The 27,948-nt window shown below is 44.0% G+C and overlaps 1 protein-coding gene across 1 annotated transcript; it reads right to left on the minus strand.

Moving 5' to 3' along the window:
- Positions 1-135: 135 nt before the first annotated feature.
- On the minus strand, positions 136-26,151 carry LOC135521765 (tuftelin-like). The gene is made up of 12 exons (XM_064947480.1): positions 25,865-26,151; positions 13,365-13,442; positions 12,100-12,210; positions 11,921-12,007; positions 11,658-11,720; positions 11,011-11,097; positions 9,675-9,785; positions 9,372-9,595; positions 9,021-9,126; positions 4,875-4,958; positions 3,070-3,164; positions 136-1,909 (listed from the first exon to the last, which is right to left on the minus strand). Exons 1-12 carry the CDS (start codon positions 25,925-25,927, stop codon positions 1,837-1,839), a joined length of 1,182 nt encoding a protein of 393 aa, XP_064803552.1. The 5' UTR covers positions 25,928-26,151; the 3' UTR covers positions 136-1,836.
- Between the last annotated feature and the right edge of the window lie 1,797 nt (positions 26,152-27,948).

Raw genomic sequence — 27,948 nt, forward strand, 5'->3', positions numbered from 1 at the left:
TGACTGATGGTGATGTCTTATTGTTTTCATGGACATTTGAGATACAACTCAATTCTAGTGGTGTAGGTTATAGAAATGTGAATGACAATATTTGACTCACTAGTACCCCCTCAAAAAACATGAAAAAAACCCAAGTATTTTCATATATTTATTAAAATAACTAAAACACAAACTATATATGTTGTTAACACACTAAAATGTCTACTGAAAATGTTTTCCCTAAAATGAAAGTTGTATTTTCACATAAATACATAAAGATGATTGTCACACACTAAGTGTCAGGCCAAACATTCATGTCTGAAGGATAAAACTAACAAACAAATCCCAGAGTGAGACTACAGGGACATCAAAGAACACCACATAAACAAATAAATATAGTTATGTACAAAGCTGGTGATGGTGGATGAAACGTCAGGTAACTGAAATCATGCAGAAATGTGGATAATGTCAACTTCTAGCAAGGTTAGTAAGTACTTGTCAGAATGAATCATCTTCATTTCCTTTAGACTTTAAAGTGACATCAGTATTGGTGAGGGGACTTCTAATCCACACATACTAGACCCACTTTCTCAACGAACAAAATAACAAACATGGCCTTCATAACTTTGTATAAACCATGACACATCACTGTGGCCGTTACGTGACCATAAGTATATTTACAAAAAGTCAAAGATTGTCTTCCTCCCTTTCAGGTGTCAAATAAAGAGGATTCTAACAGTGGACTCTAGGCCACAGACACAGGAAGTAGGTTAATGGTTTACAGAAGAGTTTGATTGAAAACTATATCCTCTATCCTTAATGTCTTTCTGCTTCTCCAATACCTATATAGTGTAGCAACACTCACTCTATCCTGCCTTGGTGCCATGGTAAAAAAAAAGACAAACTGGTTGTGTTCTGATTAGTTTAACACAGATTTCTTACCTCCCATCTCTCTCTTCGATCCCCCTCTCACTCATCGGCCATTTTATTTCTCTGTTATGGCCCAGCCTGGCATGGTTGCCTCCTCTCTGAGGCCAAAGACTCGGTCTGTTATCAGACCCTTACTAACCACAGGGCACTGCTATCACACCGTCTCTGGTCCTCTCTGTCAGTAGTAAAGTCCTTCAGACGGACTTCAACAGATGACAATAGATTATGACACTGGGCTAGAAAGAATAATCTGTCTGCTATGAATAAATAGACTTCTATTGAGAATCAACTCTATAAGTATATCTACATCAACGTCCATACACAATCCAAAACCACACACACACACACACACACACACACACACACACACACACACACACACACACACACACACACACACACACACACACACACACGAGGAGGCTGGTGGAAGGAGCTATAGGAGGAATACATGTAACGGTATGAAACACAGCAAACATATGGGAACAGTTGACTGTTCCATGACATTACAATGGGGCGGAACGGTAGCCTAGTGTTTAGAGCGTTGGACTAGTAACCGGAAGGTTGCAAGTTCAAACCCCGAGCTGACAAGGTACAAATCTGACATTCTGCCCCTGAACAGGCAGTTAACCCACTGTTCCTAGGCCATCATTGAAAATAAGAATTTGTTCTTAATTGACTTGCCTAGTTAAATAAAAGGTTAAAAAAAACAATGAGCCCCTCCTTCTATAGTTTCTCCCACCAGCCTCCTCTGACACACACACATTGCATATTGGGTAGTTGATGTGGTCACCTCAGTTTAAACTTCATACATGCACTGTGATGTTGGTGTGGTAGTAATGTGGTGGTGGTCTATTTCAGTCCGTTGTTGTTTAGCTTAGCAGGTTTGGTGTCGTTAGGTCAGCCCTTCTCCCTCGCTTTCCCAGTTCAGGACTTGGTCTCAATGATTTTGATGAAGGGAAGAGGCTTGTTGGACGAGTTGCTGGGCTTCAAAGGCTTACTGTGGAGGAGAGAAGGAGAAAGAGAGAGAGAAATGAGATTGATGCCAAGGTTTTACTCTGGGGAACACATTACTAGTGAACAGCTGAGGGACACTATGGGGATGTGCAGGGGTTAGAAGTGTGTGTGGAGGGCTGTGTGAGGTCAGGTGATGTTTCTGGTCAGTCAGGGGAATGAGGGGGCAGGTGTGTGGTGAGTTGGTGAAAGGTCAGGTGTGTGGTGAGTTGGTGACAGATCAGGTGTGTGTGGAGGGCTGTGTGAGGTCAGGTGATGTTTCTGGTCAGTCAGGGGAATGAGGGGGCAGGTGTGTGGTGAGTTGGTGAAAGGTCAGGTGTGTGGTGAGTTGATGACAGGTCAGGCGTGTGGCGAGTTGATGACAGGTCAGGCGTGTGGCGAGTTGATGACAGGCCAGGCGTGTGGCGAGTTGATGACAGGTCAGGCGTGTGGCGAGTTGATGACAGGTCAGGCGTGTGGCGAGTTGATGACAGGTCAGGCGTGTGGCGAGTTGATGACAGGTCAGGCGTGTGGCGAGTTGATGACAGGTCAGGCGTGTGGCGAGTTGATGACAGGTCAGGCGTGTGGTGAATTGATGACAGGTCAGGCGTGTGTCATCATTGATGACAGGTCAGGCGTGTGTCATCATTGATGACAGGTCAGGCGTGTGGTGAGTTGATGACAGGTCAGGCGTGTGGTGAGTTGATGACAGGTCAGGCGTGTGGTGAGTTGATGACAGGTCCGGCGTGTGGTGAGTTGATGACAGGTCAGGCGTGTGGTGAGTTGATGACAGGTCAGGCGTGTGGTGAATTGATGACAGGTCAGGCGTGTGTCATCATTGATGACAGGTCAGGCGTGTGTCATCATTGATGACAGGTCAGGCGTGTGGTGAGTTGATGACAGGTCAGGCGTGTGGTGAGTTGATGACAGGTCAGGCGTGTGGTGAGTTGATGACAGGTCCGGCGTGTGGTGAGTTGATGACAGGTCAGGCGTGTGGTGAATTGATGACAGGTCAGGCGTGTGTCATCATTGATGACAGGTCAGGCATGTGTCATCATTGATGACAGGTCAGGCGTGTGGTGAGTTGATGACAGGTCCGGCGTGTGGTGAGTTGATGACAGGTCTATGATGGGTGTGTGTCTGCCTGAGTTACTGGATGTAAATTACCTATAGACAATCTGGGCGTGGCGGTCTGATGAGAGGTGCGAGTTTGACCTTTCACCTCCCAGGAAGTAGTCCATCTGATCATGCATCTCCCGATTCTAAACACACACATACATACAGTTGAAGTCGGAAGTTATTAAAACTCATTTTTCAACCACTCCACAAATGTATTGTTAACAAACTATAGGTTTGGCAAGTCGGTTAGGACATCTACTTTGTGCATGACACAAGTAATTTTTCCAGCAATTGTTTACAGACAGATTATTTAACTTATAATTCACTGTATCACAATTCCAGTGGGTCAGAAGTTTACATACACTAAGTTGACTGTGCCTTTAAACAGCTTGGAAAATTCCAGAAAATTATGTCATGGCTTTAGAAGCTTCTAATAGGCTAATTGACATAATTTGAGTCAATTGGAGGTGTACCTGTGGATGTATTTCAAGGCCTACCGTCAAACTCAGTGCATCTTTGCTTGACATCATGGGAAAATCAAAAGAAATCAGCCAAGACCTCATAAAAAAAATTGTAGACCTCCACAAGTCTGGTTCATCCTTGGGAGCAATTTCCAAACACCTGAAGGTACCACGTTCATCTGTACAAACAATAGTATGCAAGTATAAACACCATGGGACCACGCAGCCGTCATACCGCTCAGGAAGGAGACGCGTTCTGTCTCCTAGAGATGAACGTACTTTGGTGCGAAAAGTGAAAATCAATCCCAGAACAACAGCAAAGGACCTTGTGAAGATGCTGGAGGAAACAGGTACAAAAGTATCTATAGCCACAGTAAAACGAGTCCTAAATCGACATAACCTGATAGGCCGCTCAGCAAGGAAGAAGCCACTGCTCCAAAGCCACCATAAAAAAGCCAGACTACTGTTTGCAACTGCACATGGGAACAAAGATCATACTTTTTGGTGAAATGTCCTCTGCTCTGATGAAACAAAAATAGAACTGTTTGGTCATAATGACCATCGTTATGTTTGGAGGAAAAAGGGGGACGCTTGCAAGCCGAAGAACACCATCCCAACCGTGTAGCACGGGGGTGGCAGCATCATGTTGTGGGGGTGCTTTTCTGCAGGAGGGACTGGTGCACTTCACAAGATAAATGGCATCATGAGGCAGGAAAAGTATGTGGATGTATTGAAGCAACATCTCAAGACATCAGTCAGGAAGTTAAAGCTTGGTTGCAATTGTGTCTTCCAAATGGACAATGACCCCAAGCATACTTCCAAAGTTGTGGCAAAATGGCTTAAGGACAACAAAGTCAAGGTATTGGAGAGGCCATCACAAAGCCCTGACCTAGAACATTTGTGGACAGAACTGAAAAAGCATGTGTGAGCAAGGAGGCCAACAAACCTGACTAAGTTACACCAGCTCTGTCAGGAGGAATGGGCCAAAATTCACCCAACTTATTTTGGGAAGCATGTAGAAGGCTACCCGAAACGTTTGACCCAAGTTGAACAATTTAAAGGCAATGCTAGCAAATACTAATTGAGGTTATGTAAACTTCTGACCCACTGGGAATGTGATGAAAGAAATAAAATCTGAAATAAATCATTCTCTCTACTATTGTTCTGACATTTCACATTCTGAAAATAAACTGGTGATCCTAACTGACCTAAGACAGGGAATATTTACTAGGATTAAAAGTCAGGAATTGTGAAAAACTTCCAACTTCAACTGTAGGGTCAGACGAAGTCAAACCCTACTCTGTGTTGCAGGCATAAAAGACTACAGTTTGGAGCAACAGTAGATGGTGAACAAAAGACTACAAATCCCAGGCATGGTTAGTTGGTACTGACCTCTGCCTCCAGGAAAGCCACCTTCTCCTCCAGATCTCTGATGACACGGTCCCTCTCCTGGATCACCATACGAGAGTTCTGCAGCTGTAAACACACACACATCCATGTTATAGTCCTGTTATAGCATGTTATAGTCCTGTCATAGCATGTTATAGTCCTGTCAAAGCATGTTATAGTCCTGTCATAGCATGTTATAGTCCTGTCATAGCATGTTATAGTCCTGTCATAGCATGTTATAGTCCTGTTATAGCATGTTATAGTCCTGTTAAAGCATGTCATAGTCCTGTCATAGCATGTTATAGTCCTGTTATAGTCCTGTTATAGCATGTTATAGTCCTGTTAAAGCATGTTATAGTCCTGTTATAGTCCTGTCATAGCATGTTATAGTCCTGTTATAGTCCTGTTATAGTCCTGTTATAGCATGTTATAGTCCTGTTATAGCATGTTATAGTCCTGTCATAGCATGTTATAGTCCTGTCATAGCATGTTATAGTCCTGTCACAGCATGTTATAGTCCTGTTATAGCATGTTATAGTCCTGTTAAAGCATGTAATAGTCCTGTTAAAGCATGTAACAGTCCTGTTAAAGCATGTTATAGTCCTGTTATAGCATGTTATAGTCCTGTTAAAGCATGTAATAGTCCTGTTAAAGCATGTAACAGTCCTGTTAAAGCATGTTATAGTCCTGTTATAGTCCTGTTATAGTCCTGTTATAGTCCTGTTATAGTCCTGTTATAGTCCTGTTATCCTCTTGAAACTCTGGGGGCGCTATTTCATTTTTGGATGAAAAACGTTCCCGTTTTAAACAAGATATTTTGTCACAAAAAATGCTCGACTATGCATATAATTGATAGCTTTGGAAAGAAAACACTCTGAAGTTTCCAGAACTGCAAAGATATTGACTGTGAGTGCCCCAGAACAGGAGCTACAGGCAAAACCAAGATGAAACTGCAACCAGGAAATCAGCAGGATTTTTGAGGCTCTGTTTTCCATTGTCTCCTTATATGGCTGTGAATGCGACAGGAATGAGCCTGCCCTATCTATCGTTTCCCCAAGGTGTCTGCAGCATTGTGACGTATTTGTAGGCATATCATTGGAAGATTGACCATAAGAGACTACATTTTCCAGGTGTCCGCCCGGTGTCCTCCGGTGTCGAAATTGGTGCGTCATTTTCAGCTGCTGGTATTTTTCCATGGGATTCTGAGACGAAAGCAGGCTTCCACGAACGGCATATCAATGAAGAGATATGTGAAAAAACACCTTGAGGATTGATTCTAAACAACGTTTGCCATGTTTCGGTCGATATTATGGAGTTAATTTGGAAAAAGTTTGACGTTTTGGTGACTGAATTTTCGGTTCGTTTCGGTAGCCAAATGTGATGTACAAAACGGAGCGATTTCTCCTACACAAAGATTCTTTCAGGAAAAACTGAACATTTGCTATGTAACTGAGTCTCCTCATCCGAAAACATCCGAAGCTCTTCAAAGGTAAATGATTTCTGGTTTTTGTGAAAATGTTGCATGCTAAATGCTACGCAAAATGCTAAGCTAGCTTGCAATACTCTTACACAAATGCTTGATTTGCTATGGTTCAAAAGCATATTTTGAAAATCTGAGATGACAGTGTTGTTAAAAAAACGTTCCCATTTTAAACAAGATATTTTGTCAGGAAAAGATGCTCGACTATGTATATAATTGACTGCTTTGGAAAGAAAACACTCTGACGTTTCCAAAACTGCAAAGATATTGTCTGTGAGTGCCCCAGAACTAATGCTACAGGCGAAACCAAGATTAAATTTCATACAGGAAATCCCCCAGATTTTGAATGCGCTGTGTTCCAATGTCTCCTTATATGGCTGTGAATGCGCAAGGAATGAGCCTACACTTTCAGTCGTTTCCCCAAGGTGTCTGCAGCATTGTGACGGATTTGTAGGCATATCATTGGAAGATTGACCATAAGAGACTGCATTTACCAGGTGTCCGCCTGGTGTCCTCCGTCAAAATTATTGCGTAATCTCCAGCTGCATGCACGTTTCCATTTGGTTCAGAAGAGAAAGGCAACTGCCACGAATGATTTATCATCGAAAAGATATGTGAAAAATACCTTGAGGATTGATTCTAAACAACGTTTGCCATGTTTCTGTCGATATTATGGAGTTAATTTGGAAAAAAGTTTGGCGTTGTAATGACTGAATTTTCGGGGGTTTTTCTTAGCCAAACGTGATGAACAAAACGGAGCAATTTCTCCTACACAAATAATCTTTTTGGAAAAACTGAACATTTGCTATCTAACTGAGTGTCTCCTCATTGAAAACATCCGAAGTTCTTCAAAGGTAAATTATTTTATTTGAATGCTTTTCTTGTTTTTGTGAAAATGTTGCCTGATTAATGCTAGGCTTAATGCTATGCTAGCTATCAATACTCTTACACAAATGCTTGTGTAGCTATGGTTGAAAAGCATATTTTGAAAATCTGAGATGACAGTGTTGTTAACAAAAGGCTAAGCATGTGAGCCAATATATTTATTTCATTTCATTTGCAATTTACAAAAATAGCTAACGTTGCGTTATGCTAATGAGCTTGAGGCTATGATTACGCTCCCGGATTCGGGATTGCTCGACGCTAGAGTTGAAAGCATGTTATAGTCCTGTTAAAGCATGTTATAGTCCTGTTAAGGCATTTATAGTCCTGTTAAAGCATGTTATAGTCCTGTTATAGCATGTTATAGTCCTGTTATAGCATGCTATAGTCCTGTTAAAGCATGCTATAGTCCTGTTACTGTCCTGTTAAAGCATGCTATAGTCCTGTTACTGTCCTGTTAAAGCATGTTATAGTCCTGTTAAAGCATGTTATAGCCCTGTTAAAGCATGTTATAGTCCTGTTATAGTATGTTATAGTTCCGTTATAGTCCTGTTAAAGCATGTTATCCTTTTACGGCTGCTGTTCCTGTACAGGAACCAAATCAGCGAAAATTCCAGAGCGCCAACTAATTGTACTCGATACAACTCAAACTTTCATTAAAACTCACATGCAAGGTACTCAATTAAAGCCACGCTCGTTGTGAATCTAGCCAACATGACAGATTTGTAAAATGCTTTTCGGCGAAAGCATGAGAAGCTATTATCTGATAGCATGCAGCCCCCAGAAACACACGAAGGGGACGTAAACAAAGAAATTAGCGTAGCCGGCGCTACCCAAAACGCAGAAATAAAATATAAAACATTCATTACCTTTGACGAGTTTCTTTGTTGGCACTCCTATATGTCCCATAAACATCACAATTGGGTCTTTTTTCCGATTAAATCGGTCCACATATACCCAAAATGTCCATTTATGAACACCGTGAAATCCTGTAAAAAAGTCACGTTTCCCAACGCGACGTCATTTTTTAAAATTCATAAAGTTGCCTATAAACTTTGACAAAACACTTCAACCTACTTCTGTAATCCAACTTTAGGTATTAGTAAACGTTAATAAACGATCAAATTGATCACGGAGCGATCTGTATTCAATAGCTACAAGTTTGGAAAATGAAGTCCATTTTGTCACCTCCATTGTTTCCAGCTGCGGACCCGAAGACAGGATGTGCCATTCACTAATCTGACCAAGGATAAAGTCCACTGGAAATCACAACACTGGCGACATCGTGTGGAAGCTGTAGGAACTGCAAGCCCAGTCCCATCAATTATGGGAAGCCACAGACAATACCGAGACTGGCGGATGGATTTTTTCTTTGTCGATTTTGTGATCAGGTTTTCTTGCAATTTTGACCACGGAACTCGTTCTGTTATAGTCACAGACACCATTCAACCAGTTCTAGAAACTTCATAGTGTTTTCTATGCACACATACTAATCATATGCATATACTATATTCCTGGCATGAGTAGCAGGATGTTGAAATGTTGCGCGATTTTTAACAAAAAGTTTCGAAAATTCGCAGCAGCCATAACAGTCCTGTTAAAGCATGGTATAGTCCTGTTATAGCATGTTAAAGTTCTGTTATAGCATGTTATAGTTCTGTTATAGCATGTTATAGTCCTGTTATAGTCCTGTTATAGTCCTGTTAAAGCATGTTAAAGTTCTGTTATAGCTAGTTATAACATGTTATAGTTGTGTGTGTGTGTGTGTGTGTGTGTGTGCGTCTCACCTGTTCGATCATGTGTCTGACTTTCCTCTGCTGGCTCTTCAGCATGTCATCTAGATGATGGATCTTCTCCTTCAGGATGGCCAGCTCCTTCTCCAACTGCTCTGACCTGAGAAGAACACACAGCGTGAGTGGCTGAGAACACTCCTCGTCTATATGTATGTGTGTGTGTCTGTGTCTGTGTGTCTTGGTGTTTGTGTGTGATCTGTGTGATCTGTGTGTGTGCTCTGTGTCAACTCAAATCACTTACACAGATTTGCAGATGTTATCGCAGGTGCAGTGAAATGCTTGTGTTTCTAGCTCCAACAGGGCAGTGTGTGTGTGTGTGTGTGTTCTGTTTATTGTCCTCCTCACCTCTGCTCCTCGTTCCTGCCCTCCTCTCTGATCTTGCGTAATTCTCTGAGTTCCTCCTCTCTGTTCCTCAGCGTGTCTCGTAGGGCTTGGCTCTCCTGCGCCATGCCTCCCAGCAGCCTCTGGAGCTCCTCAATCCTCTGGTCCTTCCTCTCACTACTCTCCTCCACCCCCTTCAGCTTCTCCTCCTGCTCCCCCAGACGCTGGCGCAGATCCACACCCTCAGTCTGCACAGGAAAAGGACAGAGAGTTTAGTTTCATGGACATAGTATCATGATTTACAACACGTCCGTCCGTCCGTTTTACCTGCAGTCTCTCTCTCTCCTCCTGGTGTTTCTTCTCGGCCTCCTGTAGCTGAGCATACAGACGCTTACTGACCTCCCTCATCTTGTCCCTCTCCACCTCATCCTCCCCTCCCTGAAGACAGAGAGAAAGAAAGAGGGAATAAAGGAACTGTTCAACTGGGAGTAAACCTATAAACAGTTTGTTTCCATAGATTTGAGTGAAGCTCCAAGAATCCACTAATATCCTGTTCATAAACTCATTCAGCCACCTGCCTGATCAAAGCACTGTAAACTCCTGACTCCCCCGGTTCAGGGAAGTACTGTGTTGTATACTGTTGTGTACTACTGTATTGTAAAGCATTGTACACTAGTGTATTGTATAGTGTTCGTCTCGGGCCTAACAACACCCTGCCAATATATCCTCCAAACACAGTCTACTCTGGGATTATCACTTTAGTACAGTATTGTGTAGTACTGTATTATATAGTACTCTATTGTATAGTGTAGTACTGATTTGTATTGTATTGGTTTCTCAGTGTTGATTTTACTGTAGTGGGAGCGGCTCGGCCCTTTGTTTACACAGGTGAATCAGATTAATAACAATAGAGAGAGAGAGAGCGAAAGAGCGAGAGCGAGTGAGAGAGGAAACGCAAAATGCTAATATGCAAATAATTACAGAACAATCTATTTTTACATTTCAATGACAGGGGAGGGAGAGAGTGAGAAAGAGTGAGGTGTGACTGTATGTGTCTGTGTGGCAAAGCAGTGGTTACAAAGGGAGAGATTCTGATGGAAGCCAAACAAAGGAGAAAGTTTTCCACTCATATTTCTGTAACGCCAACTGCTACTCATGCGTCATTCACACGCTGCACACACACAAACTGTTAAAGTCAGCCCTATTCACTCTTCTGAAAAGGCTCCTGAATCCTGACATGAATAGCCTTGGGAACGCCCATTACCTGTTTGGCCTCGAGACTAAACCAAAGCTATTAAACAGGCAGTCATCTGGGGAATGTAGAACAATGGAGGGAGAAGAACACAAACACACTCAACAACACAGGAGGAGAGGAGGGACGGACTGTACCAGGCCTTCCAGATCTCTCTCCTGGGGGGTGTTCCTCTCCCTCACCTCTCTTTCTTCTTCTCTCCCTCCCCCTCGCCGTATTTGTGAATACACTCATACTAAAATGGACCCACACACACACACACAGTGAACCATGCCAATGATCCCGGAACTGGGTCAGTCTAAGACTTGATATGTAGGTGTTAGACGCACACATAAGCTCTCACACACATTTAAGCTCACACACACACCCCACATGAACCTGTCCGTATAGGGCATGTGGAAAGCCCCTCACCTGCCCATCATCTTTAGCTCCTCCCTTTGAGGAAGAAGAGATGTTCTGATTGGAGAGAGTGCTGACTCTGTAGCCACTAGCAAGAAACTAAGGGGGGAGAAGGATGAAGAAAGAGAGGGAATAGTGAGGGATGGAGAGAACGAGATGAGATACACATTTAGGTAGCAGTGACACACACAGGACATATTGCATATGTCATCAGTAGGTATCAAAATGAATGATGACACTAAACAACTGGTTCCATAACAACACGTGTTCACATAAACATTATAAATGTGTTCCATAACAACACGTGTTCACATAAACATTATAAATGTGTTCCATAACAACACGTGTTCACATAAACATTATAAATGTGTTCCATAACAACACGTGTTCACATAAACATTATAAATGTGTTCCATAACAACACGTGTTCACATAAACATTATAAATGTGTTCCATAACAACACGTGTTCACATAAACATTATAAATGTGTTCCATAACAACACGTGTTCACATAAACATTATAAATGTGTTCCATAACAACACGTGTTCACATAAACATTATAAATTTGTTATAAAACAACACGTGTTCACATAAACATTATAAATGTGTTCCATAACAACACGTGTTCACGTAAACATTATAAATGTGTGCACATACCTTGTGTTGTCCTTTGTTCTTGGTTGCCATCTGTTCCCTCAGGGTCTTCAGACAATATCTCACCTGAGCAACACACACACACACACACACACACACACACACACACACACACACACACACACACACACACACACACACACACACACACACACACACACACACACACACACACACACACACACACACACACACACACACACACACGTGTTACTGACAGATTCACACACAGAGAGAGAAAGTGAGAGAGAGAGAATGTGTCTTACCTCCTGTATCTGGGAGACTTCATCTGACAACATCTTGAGGCTCTGCTGGTGTCTCTGCTGCTCCTGTCTACGATCCTCCAGATACACCTGCAACACATGGAACACAGACATATTACACACACATTACACATTACACACCCTGGTAACACACACACCCTCAAACATTAAGCCCCACCCACCTTGATGACCTCAACCTTTTCAGTCTTCTCCTCAGAGGGTTTGATTGGTTCAGGCTTCAGAGCAGGCCTATCACTGGTTGGCTGCACCAGAGCAAACGCTCGTCCGATTGGCTAAAAAATCAGGGAGGGAGGGGAGTTTATGATACTTGGAATAGTGTGAAAATATTTCCAAGCCTCCAGCATGTGTGAACATGAAGTGATTCTGAGTGTGGTGACATGAATGTGTGAGAGGAGTTACGTGCTGCAACACTAGATTAGGAAGAACACTCAGTGACGGACCAACAGGATATGACATCAAGATGTTCCATTCAGTCCCATATACAGTAGTAGGTATGATACTCAGAATAGCACTGAGAATGTCTGACACAAACTGACCGTCAGAAGATGTAACAGGTTAGAAACTAATGGTGGTCCTCTAAAACAGAAGGGGAGTTGTAGAATGTATACAGCATTATAACACACATCTGTCATTTAGGTCCACCGCTTCAAGAACAAACTCTGGAAACTATTTATCTGTGTATACAGGATTCCTGTGTTTGTGTGTGTATGTGTCAACAGTGTTCCTGTGTGTGTGTATAAAGCTCCCATAATCAGTAGACGTTACATTTAGCCCTGATTGCTATGGTGATCACCACCATTCCATAAACTCTAAACTTCTGTGGGACTGGTCGAAGAAAGAAAGAAAGAAAAGAAAAGAAAGAAAGGTTAGAGAGTGCGAGGGAGAAATAGAAAGCACAAGAGAAAGCAAGAGAGATACACTGTATAAGTTTAGTAAGCTTGGCAGTGGTCTGTCTCTCCTCTCCAACACTGCGGTCTTAAGAACAGTTGCATAAGACTCTGATGGAAACCGGATGGCAGCCATGACATTTTATGACCTGTTTGTGAACTAGCACCCTGTGTGTGTGCTACTCTTTTCTGATTCAACACACTATCAAAGTATGTTAGGGACAGTGACCCCAGCCATCCCCTGGTCCACTAAAACACACTAAAACCCTCAGCCAGTTCAGAAGGGCTTAACACTATGTATGTATATTCATTTACAGTAACAGTGAAGGTTCAGAATTCTGTTCTGCCATGGACTTTTATCCACATATTACACATAGGGATACAATTCCATCCATCCAGGGACAGTTCCATGACTTCCTTCCTGTCCCCTCTGTTGTAATTGTAGGAGTCGGCTAATGCAGACAGAATTCTAGGTGTGTGTTGAGGGTCTAGGTCTGGTTTAGAGGTTAGGGTTCTAGTTCATAGTTCTAGGTTCTTACCTTGCTCCTGGGTTGTTCTGTGATCCTCCCGACCTGGTTCTGCTGGTGGAGAGTCAGCCTCAGTCTCCTGCACCCATCCTGACGAACGAGACGAAGAAAAGACGAAATGAGAAGCAGTTACAAAGAGCCCGTTATGGGATGGAGAGAGAGAGGGATGGGGGGGAGGAGGGAACTACTGGAATTGGAGGAGGGGAAAAAGAGGGAGGAGAAACTGAGTAATACTGTGTAGGGCAGAGAGGAAGAGGGAAGGTGGGAGGGAGAGAGAGACTGACTGGAGGCCAGTACCCAGTCAACTAGTGTGTAGGGAGCCAGTGGTTAGAGAGAGAGAGAAAGAAAGAGAGAGAACAGAAGCATAAAGTTGCTCAGAGACAGAATGTTCCACTTGAATGCCGTTCCATCTTGGAAAACCCAGAACTAGAGATCGATGCCAGCACCAATAGGAATCTCCATTAGAATTCTGGGAGACAGTGGGCAGAAAAACTGTACTGAAGTGGGATGGAACATTTCCATGGTAACCAAGTCGCCCAGTAACTATAAACTAAATCTGGCTCCAAAACAATGCAACTCAGGAAGAGTGGGCGGGTGGGTCAGGGTGAAAATACACACACACACACACACACACACACACACACACACACACACACACACACACACACACACACACACACGTCACTATGAGGGCAGTGAGGTCTGGTAGTGTGTCTCGCTGGACAGGGAACCCCCATATTACCAGCTGAGAGGGTTGTGTGTGTGTGTCTGGTTGTGTGTCTCGCTGGACAGGGAACCCCCATATTACCAGCTGAGAGGGATGTGTGTGTGGTTGTGTGTCTGCATGAGACTGAAGGAGCAGGGTTATAGAGATGATAAACCAGACTACCTGGAAACCAACAACACATCATGTTCTCTTTACTCTCCTCTGTGTACATTTCTGTGTCCTGAAGTCTAAACTCAAGTTAACTCTGAGACAAGACAGACACAGCAAATACTGTGGAGTTGTAAAGTGTTTGAACCCATGGAAACACACTGTGTGGTTCGCTACTGTTCCGTTGAATTTTGACTGTGTTGTTTTGACCCATCCAGTCAGGCCAGTTAGGAGAGTTACAGTATGTGAGGTATGTTGACGTTCTCTGTAGCTCTCTACACTGCCAGCTTTGTGTTGACGCACCAGAGTAGTGCATCACAAAGCCTCCTTTCATCAGCGCCCATTTTAAAACCATTACCCAGAAACCACCCACTAAATGTCTCATTCCTCACTACTGACTCACACTGACAGCCATCACAATGACTTAATGACACTTTGGCCAAAAACTCCTCCGGACAGATATAAGTAGCACTTCATTTCACTACAAGTAGCATTCACCTGGTAATTACTCAGGAAGTATGTGTTAAGAATGGGTAGGTGGTTTTCAGTATACTTACATAAAATAATTCAACCCTTAACCAAATGGCATGTCGTAGTGCTTCTTTCAGTCAGTGAGGTAGCCATGGGCAGCGCCAGCAGGCATATCTGGCACATACAGTACACACTACCTACCAGGCCCGTGTGTCTCAGTAGAAATGAGGTAATAACAGGTATGTGTGTTGCGTAACGATGATGATTGTGTTAGAGAGAAGTGGTGTATGACAGACAGACACGGGTACCACTGATTACCTGTTAGGACAGGACACACACTCAACAAATACACATGCAGGAAAAGGAGAGGGGGTGGAGGGGATGGAGAGCGGGAGCAGGGGAGGAGAGTACAAGGGAGTGGGAAGAGGGAAGATAGTGTCAAAAAGGGAGAGGGTGGACCTAAATACAATATAAAGAAAGACAGAAAAAATGATGAGGGAGACAAAGACCAGCAGCGAGACAGCGAGATAGAGAGTAGAGATTGAAATTGAATTGAGAGAGAAAGAGAGCGAGAGCAAGATTGAAATTGAATTGAGAGAGAGACAGAAAGAGAGACAGGGAGAGAGAGAAAAAGTAGAGAGAAATAAAAAGAGAGAGATAATGTTCTGTTAGATGAACAGTAATGTGTCCCTAGAGACAGGTCCCCTGGCCTCTCATATAGAAACCATCATCGCCAAACCCACTGGCTCCAGGTCATATATAAGTCTTTGCTAGGTAAAGCCCCACCTTATCTCAGCTCACTGGTCACCATAGCAGCACCCGCCTGTAGCACACGCTCCAGAAGGTATATTTCACTGGTCATCCCCAAAGCTAATTCCCCCTTTGGCTGCCTTTCCTTCCAGTTCTCTGCTGCCAATGACTGGAAAGAATTGCAAAAATCACTGAAGCTGGAGACCCATATCTCTCTAACTAACTTTAAGCACCAGCTGTCAGAGCAGCTCACAGATCACTGCACCTGTACATAGCCCATCTGTAAATAGCCCATCCAACTACCTCATCCCCATATTGTTATTTATTGTTTTGCTCCTTTGCACCCCAGTATCTGTACTTGCACATTCATCTTCTGCACATCTATCACTCCAGTGTTTAATTGCTAAATTGTAATTACTTCACCACTACGGCCTATTTATTGCCTTATCTCCCTTATCTTACCTCATTTGCATACACTGTATATAGACTTTTTTTCTCTATTGTGTTATTGACTGTATGTTTGTTTATTCCATGTGTAACTCTGTGTTGTTGTTTGTGTCACACTGCTTTACTTTATCTTGGCCAGGTCGCAGTTGTAAATGAGAACTTGTTCTCAACTAGCCTACCTGGTTAAATAAAGGTGAAATAAATAAAATAAAATAGAGAAGACAAAGGTTCACCTAATCCACCACCAGACAGACACACCTTGACCTACTACACTATCACAAACAATCAGGATCGGGTAATGGCAGCCATTCACAGTGAAAACAGCCTACGGCAACACAGACCCAATCTACCGCCCAGAGACCCAGCCTACCGCCCAGAGACCCAGCCTACCGCCCAGAGACCCAGCCTACCGCCCAGAGACCCAATCTACCGCCCAGAGACCCAGCCTACCGCCCAGAGACCCAGCCTACCGCCCAGAGACCCAGCCTACCGCCCAGAGACCCAGCCTACCGTCCAGAGACCCAGTCTACTTCCCAGAGACCCAATCTACCGCCCAGAGACCCAGCCTACCGCCCAGAGACCCAGCCTACCGCCCAGAGACCCAGCCTACCGCCCAGAGACCCAGCCTACCGCCCAGAGACCCAGCCTACCGCCCAGAGACCCAATCTACCGCCCAGAGACCCAGCCTACCGCCCAGAGACCCAGTCTACCGCCCAGAGACCCAGTCTACCTCCCTGTTCCCAAGAAAGCTAAGGTAACTGAGCTAAACGACTACCACCCCGTAGCACTCACTTCCGTCATCATGAAGTGCTTTGAGAGACTAGTCAAGGACCATATCACCTCCACCCTATCTGACACCCTAGACTCACTCCAATTTGCTTACCGCCCAAATAGGTCCACAGACGACGCAATCTCAACCACACTGCACACTGCCCTAACCCATCCGGACAAGAGGAATACCTATGTGAGAATGCTGTTCATCGACTACAGCCCAGCATTAACACCATAGTACCCTCCAAGCTCGTCATCAAGCTCGAGACCCTGGGTCTTGACCCTGCCCTGTGCAACTGGGTACTGGACTTCCTGACGGGCCGCCCCCAGGTGGTGAGGGTAGGTAACAACATCTCCACCCCGCTGATCCTCAACACTGGGGCCCCACAAGGGTGCGTTCTGAGCCCTCTCCTGTACTCCCTGTTCACCCACGACTGCGTGGCCATGCACGCCTCCAACTCAATCATCAAGTTTGCGGACGACACAACAGTGGTAGGCATGATGACCAACAACGACGAGACGGCCTACAGGGAGGAGGTGAGGGCCCTCGGAGTGTGGTGTCAGGAAAATAACCTCACACTCAACGTCAACAAAACTAAGGAGATGATTGTGGACTTCAGGAAACAGCAGAGGGAACACCCCCTATCCACATCGATGGAACAGTAGTGGAGAGGTTAGTAAGTTAAGTTTCTCGGCGTACACATCACAGACAAACTGAATTGGTCCACCCACACAGACAGCATCGTGAAAAAGGCGCAGCTGCGCCTCTTCAACCTCAGGAGGCTGAAGAAATTCGGCTTGTCACCAAAAGCACTCACTCACAAACTTTTACAGATGCACAATCGAGAGCATCCTGGCGGGCTGTATCACCGCCTGGTACGGCAACTGCTCCGCCCACAACCGTAAGGCTCTCCAGAGGGTAGTGAGGTCTGCACAACGCATCACCGGGGGCAAACTACCTGCCCTCCAGGACACCTACACCACCCGATGTTACAGGAAGGCCATAAAGATCATCAAGGACAACAACCACCCGAGCCACTGCCTGTTCACCCCGCTATCATCCAGAAGGCGAGGTCAGTATAGGTGCATCAAAGCTGGGACCGAGAGACTGAAAAACAGCTTCTATCTCAAGGCCATCAGACTGTTAAACAGCCACCACTAACATTGAGTGGCTGCTGCCAACACACTCAACTCCAGCCACTTTAATAATGGGAATTGATGGGAAATTATGTAAAATATATCACTAGCCACTTTAAACAATGCTACTTAATATAATGTTTACATACCCTACATTATTTATCTCATATGTATACGTATATACTGTACTCTATATCATCTACTGCATCTTTATGTAATACATGTATCACTAGCCACTTTAAACTATGCCACTTTGTTTACATACTCATCTCATATGTATATACTGTACTCGATACCATCTACTGCATCTTGCCTATGCCCCTCTGTACCATCACTCATTCATATATCTTTATGTACATATTCTTTATCCCTTTACACTTGTGTGTATAAGGTAGTAGTTTTGGAATTGTTAGCTAGATTAGTCGTTGGTTATTACTGCATTGTCGGAACTAGAAGCACAAGCATTTCGCTACACTCGCATTAACATCTGCTAACCATGTGTATGTGACAAATACAATTTGATTTGATTTGAGACCCAGCCTACTGCCCAGAGACCCAGCCTACTGCCCAGAGACCCAGCCTACCGCCCAGAGACCCAGCCTACCGCCCAGAGACCCAGTCTACCGCTCAGAGACCCAGCCTACCGCTCAGAGAACCAGTCTACCGCCCAGAGACCCAGTCTACCCCCCAGAGACCCAGCCTACCGCTCAGAGACCCAGTCTACCGCCCAGAGACCCAGCCTACCGCCCAGAGACCCAGCCTACCGCCCAGAGACCCAGCCTACCGCCCAGAGCTCAGCGTTCAGTACTGTCCCTCCTCTGTCACAAACGGAACCTAAGACAGCTGTAAACAGAGGTAGTGGAGCAGGTATCAGTACCACATGTACCTATGTTCCAGTCAGTACCACATCACCTAACATCTACGTTCCAGTCAGCACCACATCACCTACGTTCCAGTCAGTACCACATCACCTAGCACCTACGTTCCAGTGGGTACCACATCACCTAGCATCTATGTTCCAGTCAGTACCACATCACCTAGCACCTACGTTCCAGTCAGTACCACATCACCTAGCACCTACGTTCCAGTGGGTACCACATCACCTAGCATCTATGTTCCAGTCAGTACCACATCACCTAACATCTACGTTCCAGTGGGTACCACATCACCTAGCATCTACGTTCCAGTCAGTACCGCATCACCTAGCACCTACGTTCCAGTCAGTACCACATCACCTAGCACCTACGTTCCAGTGGGTACCACATCACCTAGCATCTATGTTCCAGTCAGTACCACATCACCTAACATCTACGTTTCAGTGGGTACCACATCACCTAGCACCTACGTTCCAGTCAGTACCACATCACCTAGCACCTACGTTCCAGTCAGTACCACATCACCTAGCACCTACGTTCCAGTCAGTACCACATCACCTAGCACCTACGTTCCAGTGGGTACCACATCACCTAGCATCTATGTTCCAGTCAGTACCACATCACCAAACATCTACGTTCCAGTGAGTACCACATCACCTAGCATCTATGTTCCAGTCAGAACCACATCACCTAGCATCTACGTTCCAGTCAGCACCACATCACCTAGCACCTACGTTCCAGTCAGTACCACATCACCTAGCATCTATGTTCCAGTCAGTACCACATCACCTAGCATCTACGTTCCAGTCAGTACCACATCACCTAGCATCTATGTTCCAGTCAGTACCACATCACCTAGCACCTACGTTCCAGTCAGTACCACATCACCTAGTACCTACGTTCCAGTCAGTACCACATCACCCAGCACCTACGTTCCAGTCAGCACCTATGTTCCAGTCAGTACCACATCACCTAGCATCTATGTTCCAGTCAGTACCACATCACCTAGCATCTACGTTCCAGTGGGTACCACATCACCTAGCATCTATGTTCCAGTCAGTACCACATCACCTAGCATCTACGTTCCAGTCAGTACCACATCACCTAGCACCTAGGTTCCGTCAGTACCACATCACCTAGTACCTACGTTCCAGTCAGCACCTACGTTCCAGTCAGTACCATATTACCTAACATCTACGTTCCAGTGGGTACCACATCACCTAGCATCTACGTTCCAGTCAGTACCACATCACCTAGCATCTACATTCCAGTCAGTACCACATCACCTAGCACCTACGTTCCAGTCAGTACCACATCACCTCGCACCTACGTTCCAGTCAGTACCACATCACCCAGCACCTACATTCCAGTCAGCACCTATGTTCCAGTCAGTACCACATCACCTAGTACCTACGTTCCAGTCAGCACCTACGTTCCAGTCAGTACCACATCACCTCGCACCTACGTTCCAGTCAGTACCACATCACCCAGCACCTACATTCCAGTCAGCACCTATGTTCCAGTCAGTACCACATCACCTAGTACCTACGTTCCAGTCAGCACCTACGTTCCAGTCAGTACCACATCACCTAGTACCTATGTTCCAGTCAGTACCACATCACCTAGTACCTACGTTCCAGTCAGCACCTACGTTCCAGTCAGTACCACATCACCTAGTACCTATGTTCCAGTCAGTACCACATCACCTAGTACCTACGTTCCAGTCAGCACCTACGTTCCAGTCAGTACCACATCATCTAGCACCTACGTTCCAATTAGACCTGCACACGGGTAAATTAGACCTGCACACGGGTAAATAAGACCTGCACACGGGTAAATTAGACCTGCACACGGGTAAATTAGACCTGCACACGGGTAAATTAGACCTGCACACGGGTAAATAAGACCTGCACACGGGTAAATTAGACCTGCACACGGGTAAATTAGACCTGCACACGGGTAAATTAGACCTGCACACGGGTAAATTAGACCTGCACACGGGTAAATTAGACCTGCACACGGGTAAATTAGACCTGCACACGTGTAAATTAGACCTGCACACGGGTAAATTAGACCTACACACGGGTAAATTAGACCTGCACACGGGTAAATTAGACCTGCACACGGGTAAATTAGACCTACACACGGGTAAATTAGACCTGCACACGGGTAAATTAGACCTGCACACGGGTAAATTAGACCTGCACACGGGTAAATTAGACCTGCACACGGGTAAATTAGACCTGCACACGGGTAAATTAGACCTGCACACGGGTAAATTAGACCTGCACACGTGTAAATTAGACCTACACACGGGTAAATTAGACCTACACACGGGTAGATAAGATGTGCACACGGGTAGATAAAAAGAGTGTTATGAGCAATGTCTGTTCTTTCCTCTGGGGGTACTAGATGATAAATCTGTACAAATGACGACAGAGTTATGGTCTCCTGTGGAATGAGTTCTCTGCATGTACCTATTCACCTTTACTGAGGGAGTAGTACTTTCGACCCTAGCAAAATACATACTTAGCAACAAAACCTGCATGAGTTACTGGTTCATATAGTGTGGAAATGGAATGGGGTTGTCTTGTTTAGTGTGAGTTACTGGTTCCTAGTGTGGAAATGGAATGGGGTTGTCTTGTTTAGTGTGAGTTACTGGTTCCTAGTGTGGAAATGGAATGGGGTTGTCTTGTTTAGTGTGAGTTACTGGTTCCTAGTGTGGAAATGGAATGGGGTTGTCTTGTTTAGTGTGAGTTACTGGTTCCTAGTGTGGAAATAGAATGGGGTTGTCTTGTTTAGTGTGAGTTACTGGTTCCTAGTGTGGAAATGGAATGGGGTTGTCTTGTTTAGTGTGAGTTACTGGTTCCTAGTGTGGAAATGGAATGGGGTTGTCTTGTTTAGTGTCTGAGTTACTGGTTCCTAGTGTGGAAATGGAATGGGGTTGTCTTGTTTAGTGTGAGTTACTGGTTCCTAGTGTGGAAATAGAATGAGGTTGTCTTGTTTTGTGTGAGTTACTGGTTCCTAGTGTGGAAATAGAATGGGGGTGTCTTGTTTAGTGTGAGTTACTGGTTCCTAGTGTGGAAATGGAATGGGGTTGTCTTGTTTAGTGTGAGTTACTGGTTCCTAGTGTGGAAATGGAATGGGGTTGTCTTGTTTAGTGTGAGTTACTGGTTCCTAGTGTGGAAATGGAATGGGGTTGTCTTGTTTAGTGTGAGTTACTGGTTCCTAGTGTGGAAATAGAATGGGGTTGTCTTGTTTAGTGTGAGTTACTGGTTCCTAGTGTGGAAATGGAATGGGGTTGTCTTGTTTAGTGTGAGTTACTGGTTCCTAGTGTGGAAATGGAATGGGGTTGTCTTGTTTAGTGTCTGAGTTACTGGTTCCTAGTGTGGAAATGGAATGGGGTTGTCTTGTTTAGTGTGAGTTACTGGTTCCTAGTGTGGAAATAGAATGAGGTTGTCTTGTTTTGTGTGAGTTACTGGTTCCTAGTGTGGAAATGGAATGAGGTTGTCTTGTTTAGTGTGAGTTACTGGTTCCTAGTGTGGAAATGGAATGGGGTTGTCTTGTTTAGTGTCTGAGTTACTGGTTCCTAGTGTGGAAATGGAATGGGGTTGTCTTGTTTAGTGTGAGTTACTGGTTCCTAGTGTGGAAATGGAATGGGGTTGTCTTGTTTAGTGTGAGTAACTGGTTCCTAGTGTGTGGAAATGGAAAGAGGTTGTCTTGTTTAGTGTGAGTTGCTGGTTCCTAGTGTGGAAATGGAATGGGGTTGTCTTGTTTAGTGTCTGAGTTACTGGTTCCTAGTGTGGAAATGGAATGGGGTTGTCTTGTTTAGTGTGAGTTACTGGTTCCTAGTGTGGAAATGGAATGGGGTTGTCTTGTTTAGTGTGAGTAACTGGTTCCTAGTGTGTGGAAATGGAAAGAGGTTGTCTTGTTTAGTGTGAGTTGCTGGTTCCTAGTGTGGAAATGGAATGGGGTTGTCTTGTTTAGTGTCTGAGTTACTGGTTCCTAGTGTGGAAATGGAATGGGGTTGTCTTGTTTAGTGTGAGTTACTGGTTCCTAGTGTGGAAATGGAATGAGGTTGCCTTGTTTAGTGTGAGTTACTGGTTCCTAGTGTGGAAATGGAATGAGGTTGTCTTGTTTATTGTATGAAATTATGCTTCTTCTATTAGTTCCTGGTGGTGGGAAGACTGTTTCTGGTTCCTCCTCATAGATGAGTCAGAAGGTCATGTCTTGCACAGTTCCAGACAGTGATGTCACATTCTCCATAGCGAGGTAATGGGGAGGGATGGCGGAGGGGTGGGTGAGCTCAGTAAACATGAGGAATCAGGGTGGATCATGAGGCATTATTTAAAAAGTAGGAATGCTGACAAAAGCCTAGTGACGGAAAATAAGAGACTTATCAAAACTCTCTGGTGACTGGATGGATGTTATATTTAAGAATGAATGAGAGTGGGAATTAATAGATAGTCATGAAAAATGTACTGGCTGTTCTGTCAATGTTCTGCGTAACATCAATACTCACTCTAACACAAACAGAGTGTTCCTTCTATCCAGGTATAGTTCAACTACAGCTGGAGGGCACACATACCTGCATACACACACAAACACACCCTTCACTGTTGCAACTTTGGGAACATTTATTTTCCTTATATTTCGCAGTCCTCCTCTTCTCATAACTTTTAGCCTAAATGGACTTTAAAAGGTCTTTCAAAAGGCTATAGCACAGAATAAGCACATCCTCCTATATTTATTCCATGTTGCTGTATCTCCCTGGTCTTAATAACCATATTCCTCCTATATTTATTCCATGCTGCTGTATCTCCCTGGTCTTAATGACCATATTCCTCCTATATTTATTCCATGTTGCTGTATCTCCCTGGTCTTAATAACCATATTCCTCCTATATTTATTCCATGCTGCTGTATCTCCCTGGTCTTAATAACCATATTCCTCCTATATTTAATCCATGCTGCTGTATCTCCCTGGTCTTAATAACCATATTCCCCCTATATTTAATCCATGTTGCTGTATCTCCCTGGTCTTAATAACCATATTCCTCCTATATTTAATCCATGTTGCTGTATCTCCCTGGTCTTAATAACCATATTCCTCCTATATTTATTCCATGTTGCTGTATCTCCCTGGTCTTAATAACCATATTCCTCCTATATTTAATCCATGTTGCTGTATCACCATGGTCTTAATAACCATATTCCTCCTATATTTATTCCATGTTGCTGTATCTCCCTGGTCTTAATAACCATATTCCTCCTATATTTAATCCATGTTGCTGTATCTCCCTGGTCTTAATAACCATATTCCTCCTATATTTATTCCATGCTGCTGTATCTCCCTGGTCTTAATAACCATGTCAGATTAGATACAATAAGAATATGGGTGTAGAATGTTTGTTGTTCCATTGTATCTGATAAGGACAACGTTGTATTAAGGGGTGATTCTAATTTGAGAGCTGCATCGTTCCCACACCCCTAGTTGTTTATGTTCAAATATAAAACAAGATTAACCCGACCAGCACGAACAAAGCATAGGTTATGTATCTAGCCGTGTGCTTCATCATTTGACTGTGTACCTTGACCTTATAATCCAGTTTTATAGCCCTATACAATGCTGATAGGTAAGTTAAATTCTTAAATTCTGATAGGCTGTTGCTCCTGGTAGAGGTTAGCTATAGGCACATATCTAGGATCAGTGTACCATACTTAAGTCCAAACCTTGAGCAAAGGGGGTGAAAAGTTAAGGGCCAACATCATGCTAGTGCTGATAGCTGTTGTATGGCTCTGCAAGAGACATGTTGTGGGCCAATGGTCAGGACCCAGATAGACAAATGTCTCTGATGATGGTCTGTGTTCTAACTGGGTCAATGATTAACCTTCTCCAGCCAGACAGGAGATTAAGAGCTTCTATACCAGGGATAATGACTGGTGATGTAAACATCTAGGTGGAGCAGAGCTCAAAGGACCTTATAAGGGAACTCTAAATTGTATAAGCCTGGTTCTCCGTCTGGATGTAGCCTGCCCTGGATCACTGGTTCAATGCCCCTCACAGATGTGTTCCACCCTAAATCACTACAATTATGATACATGACAATGCCTCACGGGCATAGAGCAGGTGTGTCAAACATATGGCCTGGATCCCGTCCGCAATGGGGACCAATCCTGCCCGCTTCTGGTTTGAGGACAATATAGATATTTTTTAATTTGGGGGGGGGGGGGCGCAAACACAATATACTTAAAAATGACTAAAAGTAAATAATGTACCTACATTTACTAAAAAATGTAGGTACATTAGCTCACTAATAATCACAGAAGAAGGAGGAAGACTGAATGCGCCCCCTAGGACAGAATGAGTTCGACACACCCCTGGCATTTATTTTACCTTTATTTAACTAGGCAAGTCAGTTAAGAACAAATTCTTATTTTCAATGACAGCCTAGGAACAGTGGGTTAACTGCCTGTTTAGGGGCAGAACAACAGATTTGTACCTTGTCAGCTCGGGGGTTTGAACTTGCAACCTTCCGGTTACTAGTCCAACACTCTAAACACTAGGCTACCCTGCCACCCCATAGAGAGAGGACACTGAGGAAGCTGTCTTACTGTAGTGTAGATAGTAGTGTCTGCCAGAAGACTAGCCTGTAAGCCCTACATGAAGATGCTCACTTGTGACAGCAGTCTGGTCCCTCTGGCCAGATCACAGGTGTTATTTGGGCTAATATGGTGTGTGTGTGTGTGTGTGTGTGTGTTAATACTATAATTACTAGAAAAAGCCCATTAACACCAGAGGAAGCCAGTAAGCCTGATAAGACTTCAGTCAGGAGGATCTAAGACCAATACTCAGAAGTTAATTCATCTCTTCTTGTTTATTCTTACTTTGGGACACAAAATGATACCACTAAAGTAAGGTATTGTGCCATCGGTTAAATTAAATATTGTAATTGATCTCAGATTATAATGCAAAATATATTTGCATATCCAACAGGTTGGCATGAATAAATGAAAAAATATATATTTTAAAAAGTGGGGGAAATAAAGCAGCCACATAGTGATAGCATAACCCTTGACACACGTCATTGGCGCCCCTCGATCTGCCTGACTGCCAGACTGTCTCGCCATTAGGAACGCAGTGAGAAGGAAAGTAAAACATGTTCACTTAAATAGTTATTGTCTTACCGCTGTTCTCTCATCAGCTCTGAGGTCCTCAAATGTACACAGACTTCGCGTTACCCCGTTCATCTTCACACAGATAAGATAGATAAATAACTATATAGCTTAAATATGAAAGAGTTGTTCAACTTTGCTTATATAGTATTATTTTCTCTAAACAAACAGAGAAAACGGTTTTTCGTCCTCTTGTCTCACTCTCGCCCTCGCAGACGGAAGATCACGGTTTATTTTAACAATAGTCGACGCTGCTCTTCACTACCAGTCGATAAGGTTTCATCAGGCAGTTCCCTCCACTCCCGCCCTCTCCCAGGAATGTATGCGCGTGACCTCAGTGCACAGGCAGCAAAGATGTTGGATAACTAAAGATAGTTAACCATCGAACAAAACATGATCCGTTTGTCTACTTAAGGGGGTGGCTCTCTCATAGACACCAATACGAAAGCAGCTGGGTCTGGTATTCTTCTTCGTTCATTGACTTCCATGAAACAGAAAAAATAGGGAGTGGGATGTCTCGCTGCCTCTTCTTTCTCTGTAGCCAGCTCACGCCCCCGCGCTGCGCGCTACAACTGAAAAAGTCAGAGGAGCGCGGACTACGCAGGTAAATACCTGTCAGATAGCAAAAGAATAAAACTCAATTTCATACCATGCCGATCACATATTAGGAAAATTGTTAGGACAATTAAGATTTTATTTCAGTTAAGTATTGCATTCAGGTTTGAGGGACACAAATATAGTTGTTCCACAGACAAAGGCACATAACCACAAAAACACGGAAACTGAACCAGACAAAGACAGACAGACAGAGCGAGAGAGAGACAGTGCTCCATCAGTGTATCCACAGCAGCAGTAGCATGTAGGTCTCAGTGTTCTGATCCAGAGCTCAGGCTGCACACAGAACCCAAATTGGATCAAGATTTATCAATGGTCATTAATGGGTGCGCAGAGTGAGTACAGACCCAGACAGCCAGGGGATCATAGTGGGGACAAACCCAGACAGCTAGGGTCTCAGAGTGAGTACCACAGAGACGAGGCAGCACAGATATGAACAGGAGTTTTAACAGTGAGACAAGGTGACATATTCAGTGGTAGCCTGAGTCACTGTTCTCCATACATCCCCCTGTTCCTACCCAGTAGTCCTACACAGTACTGAGTCAGAGATCTCTCATCCAGACTGTCATTCAGTCCAACAGGAGACCTGCTGCTCTCAGGTATACATATTACATGATTTAGCAGAACACACTATCCATGCCATTTAACAGGGAGAAACTCAGTTAAACTTCAGTCAATTTAGAACAATAATTGACAAACCCAAATTAACCTAGAACAGTAGGATTGATGGGCAAGTTTATGGCCCCAGATAGGGGGACATGACAGAGAAATATAACAGGATGAATAGGCAAATCTTTCTTCTGGCAGGGTAGAATACATGCTGTGCTGAACACAGTGGGTTGACTGAGATAGGAAACAGATGATATCCACTCCTCTGCTCCTCTCTTTCACACCTACAGTAGCATTATCTGATCCTAACCACTCACATATGACAGCTAGTTTACACTTCTCCCAGATTATCTGGTTATATCTTTCAAAATCCATTCCAATGTAGTGGTGGAAATAGTTTCATTATGTCACATGAGAATATAGAAATGTGAATATCTGTAGTGATCTAGCAGGTACTGTACATATCACTCCCCTATAGAAAATGTTACGGCACAACATTGCCCACTTACACAACACTAACACACCCTGGGGATGATTTCTATACAAATATTGTTTGGGAAACATTGCATTCCATAACCACAGGTGGGGACAGCCCAGTGTTCCACTGTACTGTCAATATTGACTGGTTTGCCATCAGGAAAAACTGGAACACTGGCAGGACATAGCGTACTGTACATACAGACTACTGGTATGGAAACACTATTGCAAAGTGTACAAAATACTAGAGAACAAAAACATATAAATTAATAATGAATTATTATTTCAGAAAAAGTGTGGAAACATAAAAATGTATCACAGATAGAACTGGGATGTAGTAGCTCAAGGTAAAGAGTTTGGAAAAGGAAATGTATTCCCAGGTACATGCAAAAACT

Source organism: Oncorhynchus masou, chromosome 30, assembly GCF_036934945.1.
Source record: "Oncorhynchus masou masou isolate Uvic2021 chromosome 30, UVic_Omas_1.1, whole genome shotgun sequence".
Taxonomy (NCBI): domain Eukaryota; kingdom Metazoa; phylum Chordata; class Actinopteri; order Salmoniformes; family Salmonidae; genus Oncorhynchus; species Oncorhynchus masou.

What these genes read in the sequence shown, in the direction of transcription:
- LOC135521765 (XM_064947480.1), bottom strand. Translation starts at nt 25,927, where the DNA reads ATGAACGGGGTAACGCGAAGTCTGTGTACATTTGAGGACCTCAGAGCT. An exon ending in AAGTCTCCCAGATACAGGAG is followed by an intron (nt 11,721 to 11,920) that starts GTAAGACACATT and finishes TGTGTTGCTCAG; the next exon opens with GTGAGATATTGTCTGAAGAC. An exon ending in AGAACAAAGGACAACACAAG is followed by an intron (nt 11,098 to 11,657) that starts GTATGTGCACAC and finishes CTCCCCCCTTAG; the next exon opens with TTTCTTGCTAGTGGCTACAG.